Genomic DNA, 19735 nt, shown 5'->3' on the forward strand with positions numbered 1-19735 from the left:
TTGGCTAGTATCAGGTTTTATTCAACTATTTTGAGCCTCTGCTGCTGTAATCAGTCTGTTGTGTGCTTTTTCATTTCAGAATGGGTAGAATTCACTCCTTACGAGGTAGGATTCCTGAAATATGGTGCCTTCATTCGTGCAGAAGATTTTGGTAGTGAGTTCTTCATGGGTCATCTGATGAAGAAAATCCCAGAATCCAGAATCTGCTTTTTGGAAGGTGATTTGTCAATCTAGGGAAACATGCAATTTAATGTAATTTATTATAGTCCATCCTGAGCAAAACCCTCTTCTGAAATTAAGTAGTTAGTATTTTTTTGTCTGCCAAAAGAATATGGTAAAATATTAGAATTGATAACAGGTCATCATCTTCAGGATTTTTTATTTTCTCTGCAATTCAGTTCAGCTGAACAGATTTATCTCATGTCATATAAGGTTATGTTTATTGAATTGAGGCCTTCGTAATATTTATGTATCTTTGACAGCATCAAAAGTTGGGTAACATTGCAGTAAATTTGAATCATCAGTATGTTTTTAGACTGAGTCTCTACAGTACAGTCCTTTATCCAAAATGTTGTTGCTGCAGCAAACACTGATTAATACTCTAGGATAGCACTTCCATTTTGGATTGCCAGCAGCTCCTAATAGATACCATTTTTCTGTCTTGCAAGAGAACAATAAAAATAGTAAGAAATACTTTTTTTTTTTTTTTTTTTTTCTTTGCAAAAGCAATCTCTTGCCTCATTATTCTTCTATCAGTTGCATAAAGGAAGTTTCAGGGTTTTTTGGAGAAGTTTTTTTGTTGTTGTTGTTGTTTTTTACCTGTGTGGAGATTTCACTACAGTTCACAGTGAGGCACAAGAAAGCAGTCTGCAGCTAAAACCTCCTGTTCCCTGGAGAAGTCAAACAAGGTGTCCAGATCTCCTCTTCTGCAGTCAAAAATGTCAGCAGGTCACTAGCCCCCTTCCTGTATATTTCCCCTTGGCACTCCCTTTATCACTTCTGTAGAGCAGTGCTAGGATGTTTCTATCCCTATTCCCTGCCAGTGACCCAGAGTCTCCTAATTCAGCAAGTGCTATTTACTCCTGTGACACAGTTATTCCAAACCTTTTCAGCAAATGAAATTACTTTGCACCCTGGCACCTGGACGGAGCAGGAATTGACTAGCTAGGTCCTGCAGCTCCTTTGTGCACAGCTGAGCCCATTCTTCTGCCCACAAGATGCTATTACTGTGCTCAGGTCATAGCCAAGTTGCTCAGGTGTAGCCTTTTCCATCCTTCACTCAAATTTCCCCCAAAATGCTAGGTTTAGATCCACGATTCGGAAGGTACAGGAAGGTGCCATTGTACACCCATCACATCTAACCACAGTGGTTGTTTTCTTAGCCTGAAATATTACAGATAGGTGGCAGTCTGGACTGCCATTAAGTTCACTATTTGATTTATTTTTTTTAACCATTTAATGTAAGTTAGTAGAGGGAAGAACTCAAGAATATAGCCCAGATACACCCCACCCTCCAAACCAGAGGAGAAATCAAAAGATTCATACACTTCCTGTTTTCAAAACCTTCAAGTCAGCCTCCTTGTTCTGAGGGAGATTGCTGCAGGAATCTTGAATGTTTTTTGTCTGGCAGGCCTTCATGATAACTGCCTACCTGTAACATGGCTATGCCCCAAGTAAGTAAAACCTTTAGAATTATCAATACTGGGAATTTGGGAATAGGAAATGTTGAGGGCAGGTAAAAATATTAGATTTACTTGGCACAACATTATTTGTCACATAACAAAATTGAAGGTGTTAGCAGGTACACTGAAAATACTACCAGCCCTGGTTATATATACCGATAAGTTGAATTCTTTACATACGTTATGCATTCATATACTGATTCAGAAAGATAGTCCCTTTTTATTTGCCTGCAAGGATAACGTAATGAGGAAAGTTTGCTGGAGAATGAAGAAGGTAACGAAGGTCATTGTGAATGAAAATGCTTCTAGGTCTTTACTGGTTTTCTTTTTGCCAAATATATCCTACACCACAGGGATCTGGAGCAGTGTATTTTCTTTGAATCTTATGGATGCTTGGTATATATCTGTTCATTCAGAAGACTTCTGGCACAAATGGACCCATGACAAAATTACCAACATAGGTGGGTTACTTTTATACAATAACGTTGTTTTAGTTTCTCTTTTTCTTTCTTTTTTCTCCTATGTGCTGCTGTTGTCTCACTGAATTTTTCAAAGCCATTGTGGAGTTCCCTCTTCTGGGCTTTTTGTAATCCATATGAAAAACCTGGAGGAAATTCATGCTGTGTATTACCGCATGGTAATCATTTTAGTTGTGTGAAGAAAAGAATCCATGGGATCTGTCACAGGAAACAAAAAACAAAACAAAACAAAACAAACAAACAAAAAAAGGCCTTCATACGAGCTATTTTCAGAGCACAGAGGTAAATCTGGAGAAAAAAAAAAATGTCCCTATATAGTAGGAGAGCCTGGAGGCCTCCCCGGTGATCCATGATCCATAGGATTCCATTTTGTCTCTTTGAACTTGGACTGTGGCATGAAGCTTCACAAAAAGAAAAGAAAGCATAATTCTTGTCTGTCTGGAGTCTACAAAACACAAAGACAAACTTAGGTACTATTGTAGGTCATTCTGAATTACTCATAAGGATGAGATCTGCAAAACTCACTACCAAATTAAGAAAGATTTGCAGGGTAGGATTTCAAGGGGAAACATATAATACAGGCATACTGGGGGGGGGAGACAGGGGGAGATGAAAAGGAAGAGGAATGTAGCAAAAAGGGTGATTTATTTTATCTTCTTGCACTTGTAGGGGTTAGTTTCTGATTGTTAAAACAAGGAGCTTTTATTTGCTAGTAAGAGATACTGTGTTTATGCCTTTTTTATTTGTGTGATGGAGAGGTTATCTGTAACATGAAGTAGCAAAGGAAGACGGTAAATGCAGGATATAGTAGCAGGTAAAAACAAAGTAATTTATAGTAGAAGAAATGGATTCATTTAAAATACAAGCAAGGCTTTTACCACTATGGACTGAGAAGAAATGATTTTTTTCAAACTTAGCTGAAAACTGACATTTGTGAAAATCCTGGTTATGAAAAGAGCAAGAAGTCAAAATTTTCCTGAACATATTAAAGCAGATTATGATTGCATAGATTGACCTCCACAGTGATAGCACATAAAAGAATTGTTATCCTTTCTTTTGCAGATGATGAAACCCTATTCCCTACAAGACCAAATGAGCTGGAAACTCGAGTGGTTTGTCCCACTGGTAGTTTTTCAGACATTTTCCGAGATATCGTCATGTTACGTCCAGCAGCTTCAGAAGTCCCCAACTTCCTAAAGGGCCTCCAGATGAACAACAACTACCTAGAGAGCCAGTTTTCTACGTGGAAAGGTATGGTAACAACATCCTGCTTTTAGGCATATTCTGAATTATGCTTTAAAAATGAAATGATGCTGAAGGGATTATTAAGCTGGCTTTTAGTTCTGTTCCCATTCTCTGATAATATTTGAAACTGTCACTGAAAAAGGTGAAATTAGTCAGTAGGAGAGGCTTCAAAAATAAGTTCCTAAAAAAATTTGTGAAGACTAGCAACCAATAGGCCCTGATCAGTCAGTCATACATGTTCCTGCCAGCCATCCAGCCTACACACTTATGGCATGGGACTGGTGCCATCATACGGTGTCTCTTGCCCAGGCAGTATCAAGCGGTGTTTGATGGAGCCTTGTTTCATGTTACCTTCTTACTTGTAAGCAAGACATAATGTTCATAACAGTATTTTCTGTTGCACTGTTCAGGAACCTGTACTGGGTCTGGTACCAGATCTTCTATGTTCCACAAGGAGCTGTGGTTGCCTACCTTAACATCTTTGTGCCTGTTCACACAGCATAACCAACATCAAACATTTTCAATATTCAGCCTGTTGAGATAGTGAGATGTTATTTTAATTTTTTCCCTATTAAAGAATTTCTCCTCATCGGTCATGCACAAAACTAGGGGATAGAGTTAATTCTGTTCTCCTGACCCTCAAGTTAACCCCTTTTACTTACATGAAAGCAAAAGAAATTGCAAAGTAAATAGTGGAAATAGGAAGTCAGATGAAGAATTCAGAAATGACTGTACAGTAGCTATCAGCTATGGGTCTGAAACACACAAAAAGCTAGTTCTTCTTTTGGCAATAATTGACTATCTTCAGCATACCGATGCATCTCTCATATTGAGCTACTCCCCTCAAAAACTCATCCTTCTTCTCTAGACTGTGAGCTTGACTCTCGGCCCAACCACCTGACAGGAGCAACAGACTACCTCATCTTGATTGATACTGCATTTGCCTTTGCCACCAGTTACCCACCACTTACAAGACCAGAAAGGAAAATGGATGTCATTTTGCATTTCAACTACAGCTCAGGTTCCCAGACAGGGGTGAGCCTTGTACATTCTTCTTTATTGATATCTCTGCTTCATCATTCAGTTCCCAGAATGGCCAATCCTCTACTCACATAAACTCTCTTTGAGCAGTATTTTATTATCAGTAAGGCATTTAGTAAACTGAATCTGCCCATTTCATATGTAAATGTATTTTTGTTGATCTGCAGTCAGTTAGATATAGAATGGCTAAAGCTAAACACATTTAAAATTTTAATTATTTCAACTACTGTAACACCCAATCTGAAAAGCAGAGGGTGATTCAGACCACCTGCTGCCTGGCCTTCCAGAGCTTGGTACAGTCTACAACACCTAAATTAGGTACATGCCATAATCTGCCAGAACTTGGCCCTTACTCCACAAGCAATCCCAGAGAAATTGGGTTTGGTCAAATTCAAAGTGTTCCCAGTACGTTCTGATGTTTTGTTTTGTTTTATTTTCCGATTATGGCAAACCAGCCTCTGAAAGAAGCCTCTAAATACTTTGCGAACCAAGGAATTCCTTTCCCTACTGAGGTGCCAGATGATCAGGAAACACCAAATCTGAAGGAATGCTACATCCTTGGTGACAAGGAGAGTCCAGAGACCCCTATTGTGATATTTTTCCCTCTAGTAAATGACACCTTCAGAGAATACAAAGCACCTGGTAAGTTTACAGCAACCCATCATATCATCAAATAGAGGCAGTAGCCTTCTATTTTCTCTTTTTTACTGTACAGTATCTGTTGTTCAGATCATCCTGTAAACAACTTGCAGGTTCAGACTCCCTTTGCTTAGATGTGAACCATATCAGGGAGATTAAAATACATAAACTTTCCTCAACAGTAGAGCAGCAGCTGGGATCAGCCTTGAGCATAAATGTCCCTCTTCAGGGTTTTGCTGGGGGGGGGGGGGGGGGTTAGCTTTTCATGGGTAGGTTCTAGAGATAAACAGTGAAAAGTGTATTCTGTTTATCTGCAATGGCAGAAATTAGCAGTGCTATTTCCTCTCATACTTTTCATCCTTTCCTGTTAGAGAATGCTCTTGGGAATCTAAGGATTTCATTGTTTAAAATCATTTCCAGGCTTACTGTTACGCAGATAACCTTGAAAACAAAAGTGTGAACTGGTTGAAGCGATGAAAATATAGCACTGAGACATGCAGACAGTTTCTGTTTGCTTCTGTGGGTCCTACTTTGAAACTTAAAAGAGTTTAAATAGCAACATTGCCAGTCACTTCAATACAGACAAATCCTAAATTCTGGAACCGTATGCCAGATCTACATTCCACCCCTGCTGGTGCCAAAAGTTGCAGTTACCGCTTCTCCAGATGTTAAAATCCCTAGCTCATGCTATGAGAACACTTACTTTTTAATCACTTCAAAGCCCTACAGCAGACTGAAAACCAAAAGATAGATGGATACCTGAGAGGTTAGTTCTGCAGTTGCCCTTTGTAGAAAGAATTAGAAAAAGAGAAAATGAGAAAGAACTAGAGCAGGATTATCACTGTGGATTAACTTCTCTGTAAACTCTGTGAGGGAGTTTACCTCCCCTCTCAGCTCAGTAATTAGCAGAACCTAGGGATGTTGTTCCTAACTCTGCAACCTACCTGTATGTCAGATGGTGTGCAGGTGCTATATGGCAACATAAATTATCAGGGAGTCTCAAAAAGGGTGTTAGTAGGTGTGTAGGTGTATGTGAAGACCTGCATGAGATCTGTATACTTATATGCATACACTTGAATCGAGCCTGACTGTTTCAGTTGGTGGCTGCAAGCTGAGACTAAACGGAGAGAACAGGTCCTTGTCTGGCCATCACACTTCAAGTCTCAGTTGAGCTGAGAACGGCTCGACATGTCACAGAATCACAGAACGACAGGGATTGGAAGGGACCTTGAAAGATCATAGCAGCTGAGATTAGCTGTTGTTCTGACTTACGGTGACTTATTAAGATGCTAAAAAAAATAAGTGAGGAGATGTGCATTTTATATCTTCTGCATCCATAAATTTGTTGAGATTTGTGATCCCCAGATAAGCTGCGGATATTTTTCTCCCAGTATCAGCAACCCACTGCAGAGGTCCCTGCAAATGTTTGCTCTGTGAGAGCTTGCAAATAAAGTTCTGCCTGGCATTCTGCATTAGCTTTGGACCTGCTCACTACTGCTAAGTGAATTAAAATAAGTTAATGGGATTTGTTTTCAAGTTATCATTTACGATGAGTCTAGCATTTGAAGAGATGACGCTTGTGAGACTACTTGCCTAATTATTTTGCTTCAGTCAGTGATATGTGTGTTGATAATGCTGGGATAATGAAATGGGCATGAAAAGTCTTTTCAATGTCCCTGTCAAAATTCAGTGATTTGGGAACTACTAGGTTCAGTCTCATTTCTGACCTTACATAAGGCTTGTAGTTTTTTATAGTAGCAGGTAGCTGAAGGAAATTACAGTAAATATTTATGCCATCTGCTTCTGGGTTATATCCAGATAATGGCTCTGTGAAATCTCTGAGCTTAGACTATAGAATAGTTTTTTAGGTCTGTTTTCTGTATCTTTTACAAATTCTTCCCAGTGTGCAACAAGAGTCATTGTAGCAGATCATGCTGGGTTGAAGATAATCTGTAAGGTCATTGAAAAGGGAGAACTGCCTTTGGAAAGTTTGAACCACAGAACTGCACATATTTACAGCAGTAAGGGAAATAATAAGATGTGGAGACAAAGAAGGAACAGAAAGTTGCTTGGAAAGAAACTCTGCTGCAATGAAGTCCTTGCTGCAGTTACCTGCTTTGGGAGAAGGCGAGGAAAGAGGGAAAGAGTAAATGCAATTTTCTTGCCCCCTTGGCTAGAAATGTAAGGTGCTGCAATGTCTGGAAGGTGGCAGCAAGGGGAGGCTGGGGGTGCATCAGCACTGAGGGTGACCTGGAGACCAGGCTGCTGGCCAACCCCAGGGTGGAGGATGATACAGGGTAGAATGCAGCCTCACACCCTTAGCTCAAAAGAGGAGCTACTGTACTTGCTCTACTTGTCCTAGCAATCCCAACAAGTACCCAGAACAACCCCTGCTCCCCTCACCACCACCAGCTTGTCTACACCCTGCTGCTAATCAATATCCCAACAATAAAATATGTCTGAAGTGATCAATAGTGTGTGCATGCCCAAGAAACACCCTGACCCTAATCGCTTTTTTGCTTGTTAACCAAGTCCCTGTTTGTCCCTTAGGGGTGAAACGTAGTCCCTCGGAGATGGCAGAAGGTGATGTTGATGTTGCCAATACCTGTGGTCCATACTACATAAACAATCTGAGTTATTCAGAGGAAGATTTTGACAAGCTGGTGAACCTAAGTTACTACAATGTCCATAATAATAAAGACTTGATTATTCAGGCCTTGCGTACAGCGGTGGAGAGGAAAAAGCAGCAAAAGAAACAGCAACCACTGGAGAAACCACCTGGTGGTGAGGGTATGTGTGTGCCCAAGAGACAGGGATCCCAACATCTAGCCAACAGCACAGCTCTAGGGAATATGAAATAAAATATCTATGAGTTCTGTTAATGAAGAAAAAAAAATCACAAGGATCTTGATTAGAAAGAGAAAAGCTGAAGAATGCTAAGAATGCTTTGTTTGTCATCAGAAATGCTACAGCCTGTCTGCCAGTGAAGGAAATAAACACAGAAAGCAGAGCTTTTCCTTAATAAATTAATGTGCTTCCCTCGTTGACAACTCCAGGAGTTGGAGTGAAGGTGAAGCTGTGCCACGCTCTCAATTGTAGAAGTGACCTTTCAGGCCAAGGCTGAAATATGTAGACAAGAGATCATGAGGAAGTTGATGCTGGTAGTGTTTGTGTTCTACCTGTGCCATGAAAAGAGAGGATTCTAAGTCCAGAATTGTAACAGAGAACAAAATCCATTGTTTCTAAGTGAAAACCAAGAAGATGACTATTTGTAAGCTAAGGATTCTTTATGTGATTGTAAATAAATATTAAACTTTATATAATAAAACACCTTTTTTTTTTTTTTTTTGAGTCAGAGTTACAGGAAATAAACATTTTTTTGCAGCAAATACACGGTAGAGCAATTTCTTTTAGGAGTTTCTTCCTGTACCAGAAAAACGACTTGAACAACATGCAAACTTATCGCATAGCTGCTGAAAAAGTACTGAAGAAGAAATAACACTTGCTCCAGACCTAGATATGAAGTTTCCCAGGATCCTGGGATCATTTGAGTTTAAGGATCATTTAAGGATCATCTCTACAAGAACTGACTAATTTATTTCAGTAGACCAGATGTGTTACTAATATACATTGAAAAGTTAAAAGTTTAAACTTTTTTTGAGACATTACATTTGAAAAGACATGAGAAACATAGGCACAGCTGATCTAAAATTGTATTCTTAATATTATCCAAATGGGATTATTTTTTAACTTATTGCAGAGTAGTCCAGTGGAAGTAAGCTGGCTATTAACTTTCAATTTTCTTTGATGTTTTGGTTGTCCTATTAACATGGCTTCTTTCATATGAGCAGTCTGTTTTCCTGAAGCAGATATAGCAGGTCTAATACCATGTAGATAAGGAGCTAGAACCTCATATGAACTCTGTAAAGTGCTCATCCATCCACCTGTGGGAAGTGGGAATCAGGCTCTCCTGGATCACAGAGTAAGACATTATTCTGTGTGGAGAGAGTCCAGTAACTTAAAGTTATCTGCAAAACAAAATATAAGCCTCTCCATTATATTATGCAGGAATAATATAGTTATAATAATTATTATATTATTATTGAGAGGAATACACAGAATGATAGAGAGAGGAAGAGTTCATTTGATTATTGAGCAAAACAGATAGAGCATCTCTGATGGATGGGAGAGAGGCATGAGTTTCTAATGGTCTAAGTTCAGTGTTGCTCTGTTCTTAATGCTGAGCACAATTGGAGTGCTGTGCTTTGACAGATGGAATCCAAGGTCTCTGTTTATTCTTTTCCTAATGTAAGTTTAACTGCTACTCAATGTTATTGAATTATTTATTCAATATTATTGACTGACATATATCTACCAGCCTGCAGCCCCTTGGTTTGTTTCCTACAGGCTTTCCTGGTCATCTGTTCTGCTGTAGTTTATTTTAGCAAGAGATCCTGTTGTTGTGGGTTGAAAATGGAAGTCTTAGAAATCCCTTTGCCCTCAAAGTCAAGGGTCTTTGCCAGGTGGTGCACAGAAATGTAATCCTTCTGTCTCCCATTTAGGTCAGTGCACAATTACCTCTCGGAGTGTGCTGCAGGAGCCTGCACAGCTCCTGTATGGGCTCTGTGCCAGGGTTTTCCTCCCATGGAAACCAGAGGGTGAAGGTGGCAGTCGTGCTGATGCATGCTGGCTTTCTTCGCAATATTGGACTGGACATAGCCAAAGGGCACAGCCAGACCTGGGAATCTGGAAGCACTCCCAGTTACACATATACAGTTGGAGCTTTATTGTCTGAAGGGCAAATTCTCCCACTGACAGCAGGAAGCATCTAGGCAGGAAGTCTGAAGACAGGCAGAGCTAGATGTGTGAGTGCAAACACCTCCTGGCCCTTCCTGCAGCTTCCCAGCTACCACGAAAGGGTCACAGAGAACAATGGACACTTTGCCCCATTTCAAAAAGTATACAGCAGGACTGAAATAATAACGCATGGCTCTGAGTTCCCTATATTCAACAAGAATATAGAGTAGAATGAAAGGGGTAACCAAAGGGGTAACCGCCTCTCTTTTAAAACAGGACCCAAGGGGAATAAGCAAAACTGGCAAGCCACAGACTCAAAGTTAACAAAGCAAAGTAGTTCTTCACACACCATGCCAGTACGCTACAGATTGCTTTGCCTCTGGATATTGCTGTTGATAAATGTTTATGTGGGTTCAAAAAAATTTTTTTGATTGGTGCATTCACTGGGCAGTCTTTAAGGGCTAAAAAATATACGTGGGCTCTGCATCTGCCTCGGTCCTGCACTGAATCACCAGTTCACAGAGGCTGAGAGGATAGCCTGAGAAAGCAGATAAACTGAATGCATCAATGAATTCAATCCTTCATGAGAAAGCAAGAGTCTTGGCATCTGCCATTTCAGTGCATCTTACGGAAAGCAAAAGGTTACTTGTAATGATGTCAGCTGAAAGAGCCCTGAGGTAGCAGGGGCAAGATGGAAATGCACAGATAGCAATTACATTTAGCAACCTAGGGTGAAAAGCCATAAAAATGAGAGGAATACAAAACCAAACTACAAAAAAGGGTATTTCAAAAAATGAGGAAGCTGGCCAACATACCCTACATGAAGTGGTATAAAATCTTTAGACTCAGCATGGAAATTGCAACAAAGCATTGCAAAACACATGCACGGCCCTAAATAAAACGTGAAGCAAGGAGCCAAGAAAAGGCGGGGTGGCTGAGCTCAGGGCTGAGCAGTATTAAAGCCTAACCTCTCTTCTTTGAGGAACAGTGTGGGGAGGAAGCAGACAGGGAAAGGGCACATCTAAACCTGCCGGTGCATTAAGAAAAGAGCAACAGCACATGGAGAGAAGGTAATATTCATGATGGAAATTAGAAGGAAGAGAGGTAAATAGCTAAAAATGTGACTCAGGAGGCGTGCTGGACCAGCAAAAAGGGGTTGAGATTGTAAGGCTATTGCAAAAGATGCAATGAGGTAAGACTGCGACACAAAAGTTGTATTTCCGACAGCGTATTTACACACAGACTCAGCAAAAAATCTGACTTTTTTTTTTTTTTTTTTTTTTAACTCGGAGCCTAAGCTTTCATTTTTTAGGTAGGGAAATTATATTCATTTTACTAATGTAAAATTAATGAACTAATGCAATGAATATACTAGTGTAAATTACTGATGTAAAAGTGAATGTATGTAAAATGAAATAAGGTAAAATGAAAAACTGACCGTGTCTGAGTGAGCATGCTATTGTATTCCGTTAAAATCTATTGCAAAATCAATGGAAAAGGTGCTCCACCCTTGGGGCTACACATACTACCAAGGGTAAAACTGATGGCCAAAGACGCTAAGCACGTCCCCCAGCCAAATGAGCGCTATAGGAGGAATTTCCCCTGCGTTTAAAATAGCTGCCGAGCGCAGAGCTCGCCCCGCAGCTCTCCCGGGGCCGTCAGCACCCAAACTCGCCAGGCATGCGGGCGGCTCCGCCTCGCGGGGCTGCGCTCCCGGGGACCGAGCTGGACCCAGCGGGGAAGAGGAGCGGCAGGTACAATAAACAAATAAATAAGAGGCGGCTTTGGGGGCAAGCTGCTTCCGAATAAAATAAATAAATAAATAGATAAATAGATACCCGGATACCCCCACCCCCAATAAGCAAATAAATGAAAAAAAAATAGTATTTTATTATTGGAGGGGATGATAGCAAGCTAGGAGCCCCTTGGTGGACGCCCCTGCCTGCAGGTGGTGTGGGTTGCGCTCCCCCCCTCCCCCCGCTGCAGCACCGGCACCGCCCCGCCGGAGGGGCAGGGCCGTGGGCGGGGAGGAGCGGGGCTCGGCTCGGCTCGGCTCAGCGCGGCTCGGCACGGCTCGGCTGGGCTCGGCACGGAGCTGGCAGCGGCGGGATGTTCAGCTGGCTGGGCAAGCAGGGCGGCGGGCGGGAGCGCGGCGCCGGAGGCGGCGACGTGGTGCAGACGGTGACCGGGGGGCTGCGGGACCTCTACCTCCGCAAGCTGCTGCCGCTGGAGGAGCACTACCGCTTCCATGACTTCCACTCGCCCGCCCTGGAGGAGGCCGATTTCGAGAACAAGCCCATGGTGCTGCTGGTGGGGCAGTACAGCACCGGCAAGACCACCTTCATCCGGTAGGTGGCGGACCCCCGGGGGTGCCCCCCACACGCAGCCGGCGATGGGTGCTGCTGCGCCCCGGGGTGCCTGAGGGGCTGTGCTGAGGATGGGGGCGGCTTCGGGGGCTGAGTTCCAGCTGTTGTGTATTGCTCTTACTTCCTGCTTCAGACCCTTCTCTCGATTTCGTGTTCTGCCGGGAAAGTGTAACCTCGTTGTCTGCTTCCTGTTAACTTCGTATTTTTTCTTCTTTCTAAATTATTTCGGAAGGAAAGGGGCTACTTGTCATCAAAAGCACTGTCACCGCTGGCTGTGCAACCTTATGTCCGCCCCTTCTTTCCCTAAAGAAGTTTAATACTTAGGTTGCATGTGGAGACTGGGGAGAAACATGACAGCAGTCATGCAGTGTCCTCAAAGATCTTTTCCCCCCTCACACTCCAGTTCAATTGTGTTGAAGAGGAAACATCACTTACTGTGAATTGTACAGATGTTTCACTTCTAGTTCCAAAGGTTCCTGGCAGCCTTGCCATGGCACTTCTCCTTTCACCGTGCTCCCTTCCTCACGCCCCATTGAGGAGCGTGTTTCCCTTTACTCACCTTTGCAGGTGTTTGCAGAGCCCGTCATGTTTCGTGCCTGCTTTGCAGCCAGCTGGCCGCAGGCTTGAGGTTCACCTTGCTTCTTTGCCCGTGGTTTCTGACTTCTGCGAACATGCCGAGTGGGCTTGCTCAGAGCAGCGTGCTAAAAATAGACGTAGGGCTGTAACTAAGAGAAACTTGGTTTCGGGATCCCCATTGGTAGCTGAAAGGAGGTATGTGTTCGTGGGGCGGGTGGTTTGAATGTTTCATGTGTTTCTCAACCCATGCTGACTGATTCATTTTCTTCTTTACATGTGTTCAAATTCTAGCAGCCCTGGTAGGCTGGGTGTATTTCCAGGTAAGCGTTCTTACCTGGCTTAGGGACAAAGGCAAGAGCACGGGTAATGTGGGACAGTGGTCTGGAACAGAGATGTACCAGAACCTGTTCTGCCTGTCAGCCGACTTGCTGTGTCATTTACAGTTCATAGGAAATTTTTTCCCCTCTGGTTTGCCTTGGACGGGAACTCACATTCTTGATTTATGGGTGTTTGGTGTTCTGTCCTTTGCAGCTGCCCATATTTGACTGAACGTAACTCGGTATTGCGCTCAGGAGCACTGATAGGCCTTGCACTGCTTCACAAGGATTTCTGGTGTTGTTGCTTTGTGTGTAACTTGTTACCTCTTTAATCCTAAAATACAGAATAATAGGGCTGACCCATACTAATGGATGGTCTGCAAGAAGAAAGAAATATAATTCGTTACAACTATTTCCCACCTTTTCAGCGTTATTTCCCAGGGAGATGAGACTTCAGTGGTCTCTGGTGGGAGCAGATATCTGGACACATTTTGAACCCTCTGGCAAACATCAACTAAATTTGATGTAAGCGTTAAAGATATCTTATGCTTTTTATCAAAATATCTGACTGAATGGAGGAAGCAACTTCTACTGTTATGTGCCCTTCTTTTCACCCAGGCACCCCTTTCTCCTGTCCCCAATTTACATAGATCGCAGTGTGGTTTAATCCCTTACTAGATATTGGAGAATTTGGGAATTCACAGGAATTGACCACTGAGACCCTGTCTGTAATAAAATAGTTGCAATTGCTTCTAAAGAACCACAGTCACCATTAACACCTTCCCCAGGCAAGCCAGAAAAAACATTCATTACATGAGGGTTTGCTACAGAATAGGTAATAACTGTAGGCAATCATTGGCTGCATCAGCATGAGAAAACTCTTTATTCAACATGGGCAGCAACTTATGACAACAGTGTTAAGGTTATGTCACAGTGACTGATATTCAAAATCCAGTTTAGAGGAAAGGAGGAAAAAAAGGCAAAGAAATGAGAAGTGAAAATGTGTACGTATAATAAAGGGAAGACTTACAAAAGAAGAAATACTGCAGTGGCCAGGTCAGCCACAAATTAATTTTCTCCATTGTTTTTTTTTTGTTTTTGTTTTTTTAAAAAAAGGCATACTCTCTCAAGATTGTTATAATTCATGGTTTATAACTTGTAAGTTTTTCTAGAAGGTAGTTTAGACAATATCTTTTTTTTTGGTCAAGAAAACATTATTTTAAACCTTAATTAAAACTGCTTTTTGTTTCATGTTTTTTCATTTCATAGTCAGGAGGACACACTAGATCTATTTTTGTGTTTGCTATCATGTTTATACGTGAACCTACAAATCTGTTTAGCTGATGGGTATTCATTTGAGATTAACTTTTTGAGGCTACCTAGCACGGGATAATTTGATTTAGAAATTACCGTGAGAACTTCACGTTTTCATAGCTCTGACACATCCACATCCACCCAGTTCCTTCCACTCAGTCTTCATGGAAAACACTGATCTAGTAATGACTGAATGTCCCGAGGGATTAGGATAGAAAAACAAACACTTCCAGGTTTCTGTCAGCCTTTCTGGTTTTTTACTTGGTGCTGTTGTTACTGTTTGCTCTCAGAACAATGCAGTGGAACTGGCCAGTTTCGCTGTCTGAGTAAGACGTAGTGTGCTAATGCTGTTTCATTTAAGTATCTAACAATGCCAACAACTCAAATACATCGAGGCCCAAATGGCAATACTTACATGATTGTTTTTTTAATAGGGTGGGAGGATGGGTGAGAGCCAAGTGCTTATCTTACATGTAAGCTGCTTGGCATTGTACCTGTGCAGCTTCTGTAATACTCCCAACTTCTCATGGCTGCTTTAGAGGAAGAAGTGGTGAAAGGAGGGCCAGGAGAAGAGAACCGCAGTGTATCAGAGACAGGATCATCAGTGTACATTTGTAATCACCACTTTTCCTATTCTACAAGTGTAAGAGACTAAGTGTTTTTTTTTCCTTTTAACGTATCAAGATGAGGAAAAACAGAAGTGAATTCCTCAGCTTGCCAGATCGTGCTCTTACTTTGTTCAGAGGTATTACTCAGAGGTTAAAATGGTAAACTTCCTTCTATTTAACTCAGCTGGAGCTGAGTTTTGTGAAAGCTCCCTTTCGTATGTGTAATATCTAGAGCCTGCAAATTATGTGCAATCGATTTTACGGCAAGAAGGGGCTACATATTTTCTTTGTGGGAGCTTTCTTAATTTCTTTGGGTCTTCTTTGTTACTAGCACTATGTGTAAGTCTTACACGAGGTATTTGGAGCAGAATTCTTGCATTATAGCAAACATCTTCTGTTAGTTTTGTTACATTTAAAAAAAAAAAAAAAGTTGTGAGGATTTGTGGTAGCACGTAGTGTGGAGGTGGACAGCCTTAGGGAAGGAGACCTAGCTTGTCTCTCCATACATCACATTGCATCCTTGCCCAGTGATGGTCTGTCCAGCTAGCCCGTGTTCGTGCGTTAGTATGGCTTAACTGAAGCATGCAGGCTTCAGATGATTATCAGTATCTGTAACTGTGAGTAATCTTTGCTATCTCTGGAACTTTGTAAACCAGTTTCCTGTAGTTGAGCTATAGATCTGGCAAAGGGATGTAGATGAACGTTTGCTAGCAAAGCAGAAAGTTTATAGCCCAGGTAAAAACAAAGGGTGAAGAGCAAGTCCCTTGAGTCAACAGGATGTCTGTTGTTTGATCTAGACTGTCTTTGGGACAAATGCTATTTTTAAGCATTCTTCCTGTGAATCTTTTTGAACTCTTTCTCTGCTGAAAATTCCTGAGAAGGGCATGTGGTCACAGATGCTAAAAATCCAGGTAGCTTCCTGTGCTAATATAACACACTGTACAAAAACATTTGCAGCTATTCAGTTTACAGAAGGCTGGTCTTCCCTTTTGTGTGGCTAAGTGAAACTGATATTTTCATAACGAGAGGAAGTGTGATCTAGCCTGTACAACCAGCAGTCGATATCTGGGGTATCTTTTTGGCTGTTCTGGTTCGTGACATGTGACTGAGTGTGTGTCTTAATGGAAAATACCTGCCTTACCAAGTGCTTGCTGTCTCTGAATAGCTGCAGCAGGCCCAGTACTCTGGCTCTTGGGTGGGACTCAGTACGTGGAAGGAGCTCTCTCCTTCCCGCATTGTTATCTCTCTGAAAGCCTAGCTTTTAAAGCTGCATCTGTGAAGTTAACTTGGAAGTATCATTGCAATTCAGTAGCACTTTATTCAAATTTGTTCTATGTCTAGTCATTTGAATATGCAGGTAATCTGAATTTGAATTGTTTGAGTTCTGAGCTGAAAATACCATGTTGAATATACTGTAAGGTGCTTGACACTTTAAACTCTTTGTAAATTCTGCAAATGTTGTGTGTGCCAGCAACTTCATGAGCAGGCCATGAGATTATTTTTTTAGTCATCTATAAGAAAACTGCCATTGAAGTTCCATCACCAATGCCTCTCAGGTTCATGAGCTTTTCTGATGGATAGCAATGATACTATAGATACTTCAGGAAATGTGTTTTGCAGGAAGAGCAGCTTGGAAGTCTTCTCAAGACAATGGAAAATTACAAAACTTACGAAACAATGGTAGAACAGTTATAGTGCTGTTAGATTAAGGACCAGAACAAATCTATTATATAAAGGCCAGTGTTAATCTAGATGTGCTGAAAGCTATATCTGGTGATGTCATTGGATGTGGGACCAGCACTGACAATTTGTACTTAGTATTTCAATGTGATAATTTTTCAGATGGTGCTGTTGAGAATGAGGACAGTAGTACTCATACATTCACATTAAAGCTAAGCAGTATTGTTTGATCCTGTTTGTGAAAAGTGGCAAATGTGAGAGTGTAGGCTGGAGGCTTGGCTGATAGGCTTGTGGCTTCTCTTACTTCTCGTTTGCCATCCAGAAAGGTATGCCGGCAGGCTTTAAGTACGTATTCTGTTTCCACTAAGTTCTAACATTTAAATATGTGCATCCTTCATTTGAGATCTTGCCAGTCAAGACTTGCTGTATCAGACTTGGCCCACTGGACACGTGCAGTCTGTGTGTCAGAGCAGATTGCTCAGAGGGGGATGCACAATGGCTTCTATTTGTACAGCATCACCCGATTTGGTGCATGTGGGATGTATGTTACCTTTAGCCATGGAGTTTCTGTGGATCAAACTTGTTTTACCCTGGGTGTCAGAAAGTAACTGTTAACTACAATAAATAAAATTGAATAAAAGCTCATTTTCCTCAGTCTCCAATAAAGTAACTGTATTGCCTCCTAACTGTATTATCTCTGCTGTGGAAAGGTGAGTTCAAGGTAGTAAAAACAGTGTGTTGCAACAGAGTTCATTGAATGGTTATGTCTGTCAGCAAGCTGATGTTGCTCATGTGCTGTGTTTTAGACGCCTTTCAGTGCTAGCAGCACTTGTATAGGATTGCAAACATGGACAAAAAACAGCAGTGTCTTGTAGCATAAGCTACAGCACTGTGATCATTGGTAGAAGCATCCATTTGAGTGGCTCAGGTGTTGCAGGTGAGGAAATACTTTCCACCATATTTTTGTAAAGCGACTGACTTGATCCTTTTACCTAGTAGTTGTGAAAAACTGGAATTCCTCTTTTTTTATTATTTTTTGCTAGCTAATAGAAATAGAGAAATGCAGAGAAAAACGTAATTTTATGATTCTAGTGTGTGGGTATCCTTGGGAATTCTCAAGGGCATTGGAAGTATTTACTTTTCTCCTAGCTTGCAATCATTCATTCTCTTGCTTTATATATTCTCCATCTCTAGATACTTGCTTGAACAAGACTTCCCGGGCATGCGGATTGGTCCAGAGCCTACCACAGATTCTTTTATTGCTGTGATGTATGGAGAGTCAGAAGGAAGCGTTCCTGGAAATGCCCTGGTTGTTGATCCTAAGAAGCCATTCCGCAAACTCAGCCGTTTTGGAAATGCTTTCCTGAACAGGTGAGACCTGGTTGGTTTTTGTCTTTTGATTTTAAGTCTGAATTTCTACTTGATACCACCTTCGAGCATCAGTGCTGCTTACCAAGTCTTTCCTGCTGTATTCATATTGAATAGCATGAAATAAGTATTCAAGTACAAGCAGAAGCAGTGGCAGTTCAAGTGATATTTTAAAATAAATGAATAAATAAAGGCAGTACGAAATAGCACTAGTGTAGAGCTGACTTTTTTTTTTTTTTTTAAGGCATTATGCTATCTGGAACTCAAGATCGGTTTGGACACAAGTTTCTCTGCTCAATAAAACTAATATGGAAGTACTACTGTTTAAAAACTACCATCCAAAATACAAAAAGGTGTATTTCCTTTGATGCTGTCTTATACCTCTGTGCTGGTCCCTTATACACTAGAGGTTTTGGAGTAGCTCTTTAAAACTGTGAATTGCAGAGATGTGTAAAAAGGCCTGCAAGAAAGGAGAATATTTGAATGTGGCTTTTGAAAGGAAAAAATAAATATATATTTAAGCTGTTAAGTGCTTCATTTTGTTCATTTTCAAGCAGTCCAGTAAAAAGTGTCCAGTAAAAAGTCCAGTGCAGTAGACCAGGATGATAATGTTAGTTTCTGGATACCTGCTGTGTATTTGTAAAAACAGGTAGAGTTGTTAAGGAGCTGTGAATATTCCGGTAAGTAGCTTGACGTGCAGTTGGAAATATTTATTTCCATTTTGAAGTTATTAATAGTTTTGGCATTGTGTGAGCAATCATCTTGTTTTCTTCCTGTATTTGATGGTGATTTGAGATGGAGGACGCCTTTTGCTAGCCAATTAATCTAAATTGGTTCTCCTTTAACAATAAGCTTTCCTGTTTGGCTGATAAACGTTGACATATGTGTTAAAAGTTCATCATGTATGGTCTTATCTCTTGCTGTGCATATCCACAGAAGAAGGTTTATGTTTATAGCTACTTATGGTTGGCTTGGCTATCAGTTTGCTGAGAGATCATGTGCTGTGGGAAGCTGCAGTCAGGTCCTACTTTAATACTTCTGGGGCCCCCTTTCTGTGAGGTGTATTAGCTAAGTTCTGTCCTCCAGATCACTATTCTTTCTTACCCCACCATAGTATCCTAGACTATCTATGAAAACAGCTAACATAATTATCCTGTAAATAGTATTTTTCCACAACAAACAAGTACTTACACTGAACATGTAATAATCCTATGTGTTTGTTTGGATGTAAGCATTACATAATGATTTTTTTAATGATTTCTCAATCCTAATGGTTTGTTTTATGGATAAACCTAAAGTAGTACTTTTACATGGCTATGGACAGTTAACAAAGCCAAATGTCCTTTTCATCTAAATGTAACCAGAGAGAAGACAGTGTCTGAGGTAATGGAGAAACTAAAATACAAACAAGAACACAGTAACACAATGAAGACTTGTACTTAGTAATTAGCATCATTAACTTACTGATACTATCTTGCCGCTTTTTCTGTGACCTCTTCTTATTCCCCTCCCTTGTATCTCACTGATTCTGGTAGATGTGTCTGCAAGGCTCCTAACTGTAGAAACTCGTCTTTTATTTCTCCTGTGTACTTGTAAGGAGGGTTGAGAGGGAGAGGGGGACAG

The 19735-nt window shown here is 41.1% G+C and overlaps 2 protein-coding genes and 1 long non-coding RNA gene across 7 annotated transcripts in view; 2 read left to right on the top strand and 1 right to left on the bottom strand.

Moving 5' to 3' along the window:
* The window catches only part of LOC118167911 (cytosolic phospholipase A2 epsilon-like), a 37313-nt gene extending 28378 nt beyond the window's left edge, over positions 1-8935 (top strand). For 2 of the 5 annotated variants that reach the window (XM_035327864.1, XM_035327866.1), the window contains exons 14-19: positions 80-217; positions 2036-2143; positions 3224-3412; positions 4275-4441; positions 4903-5089; positions 7637-8932. In XM_035327864.1, the coding sequence (XP_035183755.1) occupies positions 80-217; positions 2036-2143; positions 3224-3412; positions 4275-4441; positions 4903-5089; positions 7637-7947 (1100 nt within the window). In that variant the 3' untranslated portion in view covers positions 7948-8932. Of the gene's footprint in view, positions 1-79; positions 218-2035; positions 2144-3223; positions 3413-4274; positions 4442-4902; positions 5090-6989; positions 7612-7636 lie in introns of those variants that run through there. The other 3 variants (XM_035327861.1, XM_035327863.1, XM_035327862.1) reach the window with 3 other exon arrangements.
* Positions 1-13118, bottom strand: LOC118167913. The gene is made up of 3 exons (XR_004751287.1): positions 12809-13118; positions 3878-3938; positions 1-230 (listed from the first exon to the last, which is right to left on the bottom strand). It is a non-coding gene; the product is annotated as an uncharacterized LOC118167913 (long non-coding RNA).
* Positions 11883-19735, top strand: part of EHD4 (EH domain containing 4) — a 26256-nt gene continuing 18403 nt past the window's right edge. The window contains exons 1-2 of the mRNA XM_035327867.1: positions 11883-12231; positions 17939-18115. Coding sequence (XP_035183758.1) covers positions 11993-12231; positions 17939-18115 — 416 coding nt within the window. The 5' untranslated portion in view covers positions 11883-11992. The remainder of the gene's footprint in view (positions 12232-17938; positions 18116-19735) is intronic.

The sequence above is a fragment of the Oxyura jamaicensis genome, chromosome 5 (assembly GCF_011077185.1).
Source record: "Oxyura jamaicensis isolate SHBP4307 breed ruddy duck chromosome 5, BPBGC_Ojam_1.0, whole genome shotgun sequence".
NCBI classification, from domain to species: Eukaryota; Metazoa; Chordata; class Aves; order Anseriformes; family Anatidae; genus Oxyura; species Oxyura jamaicensis.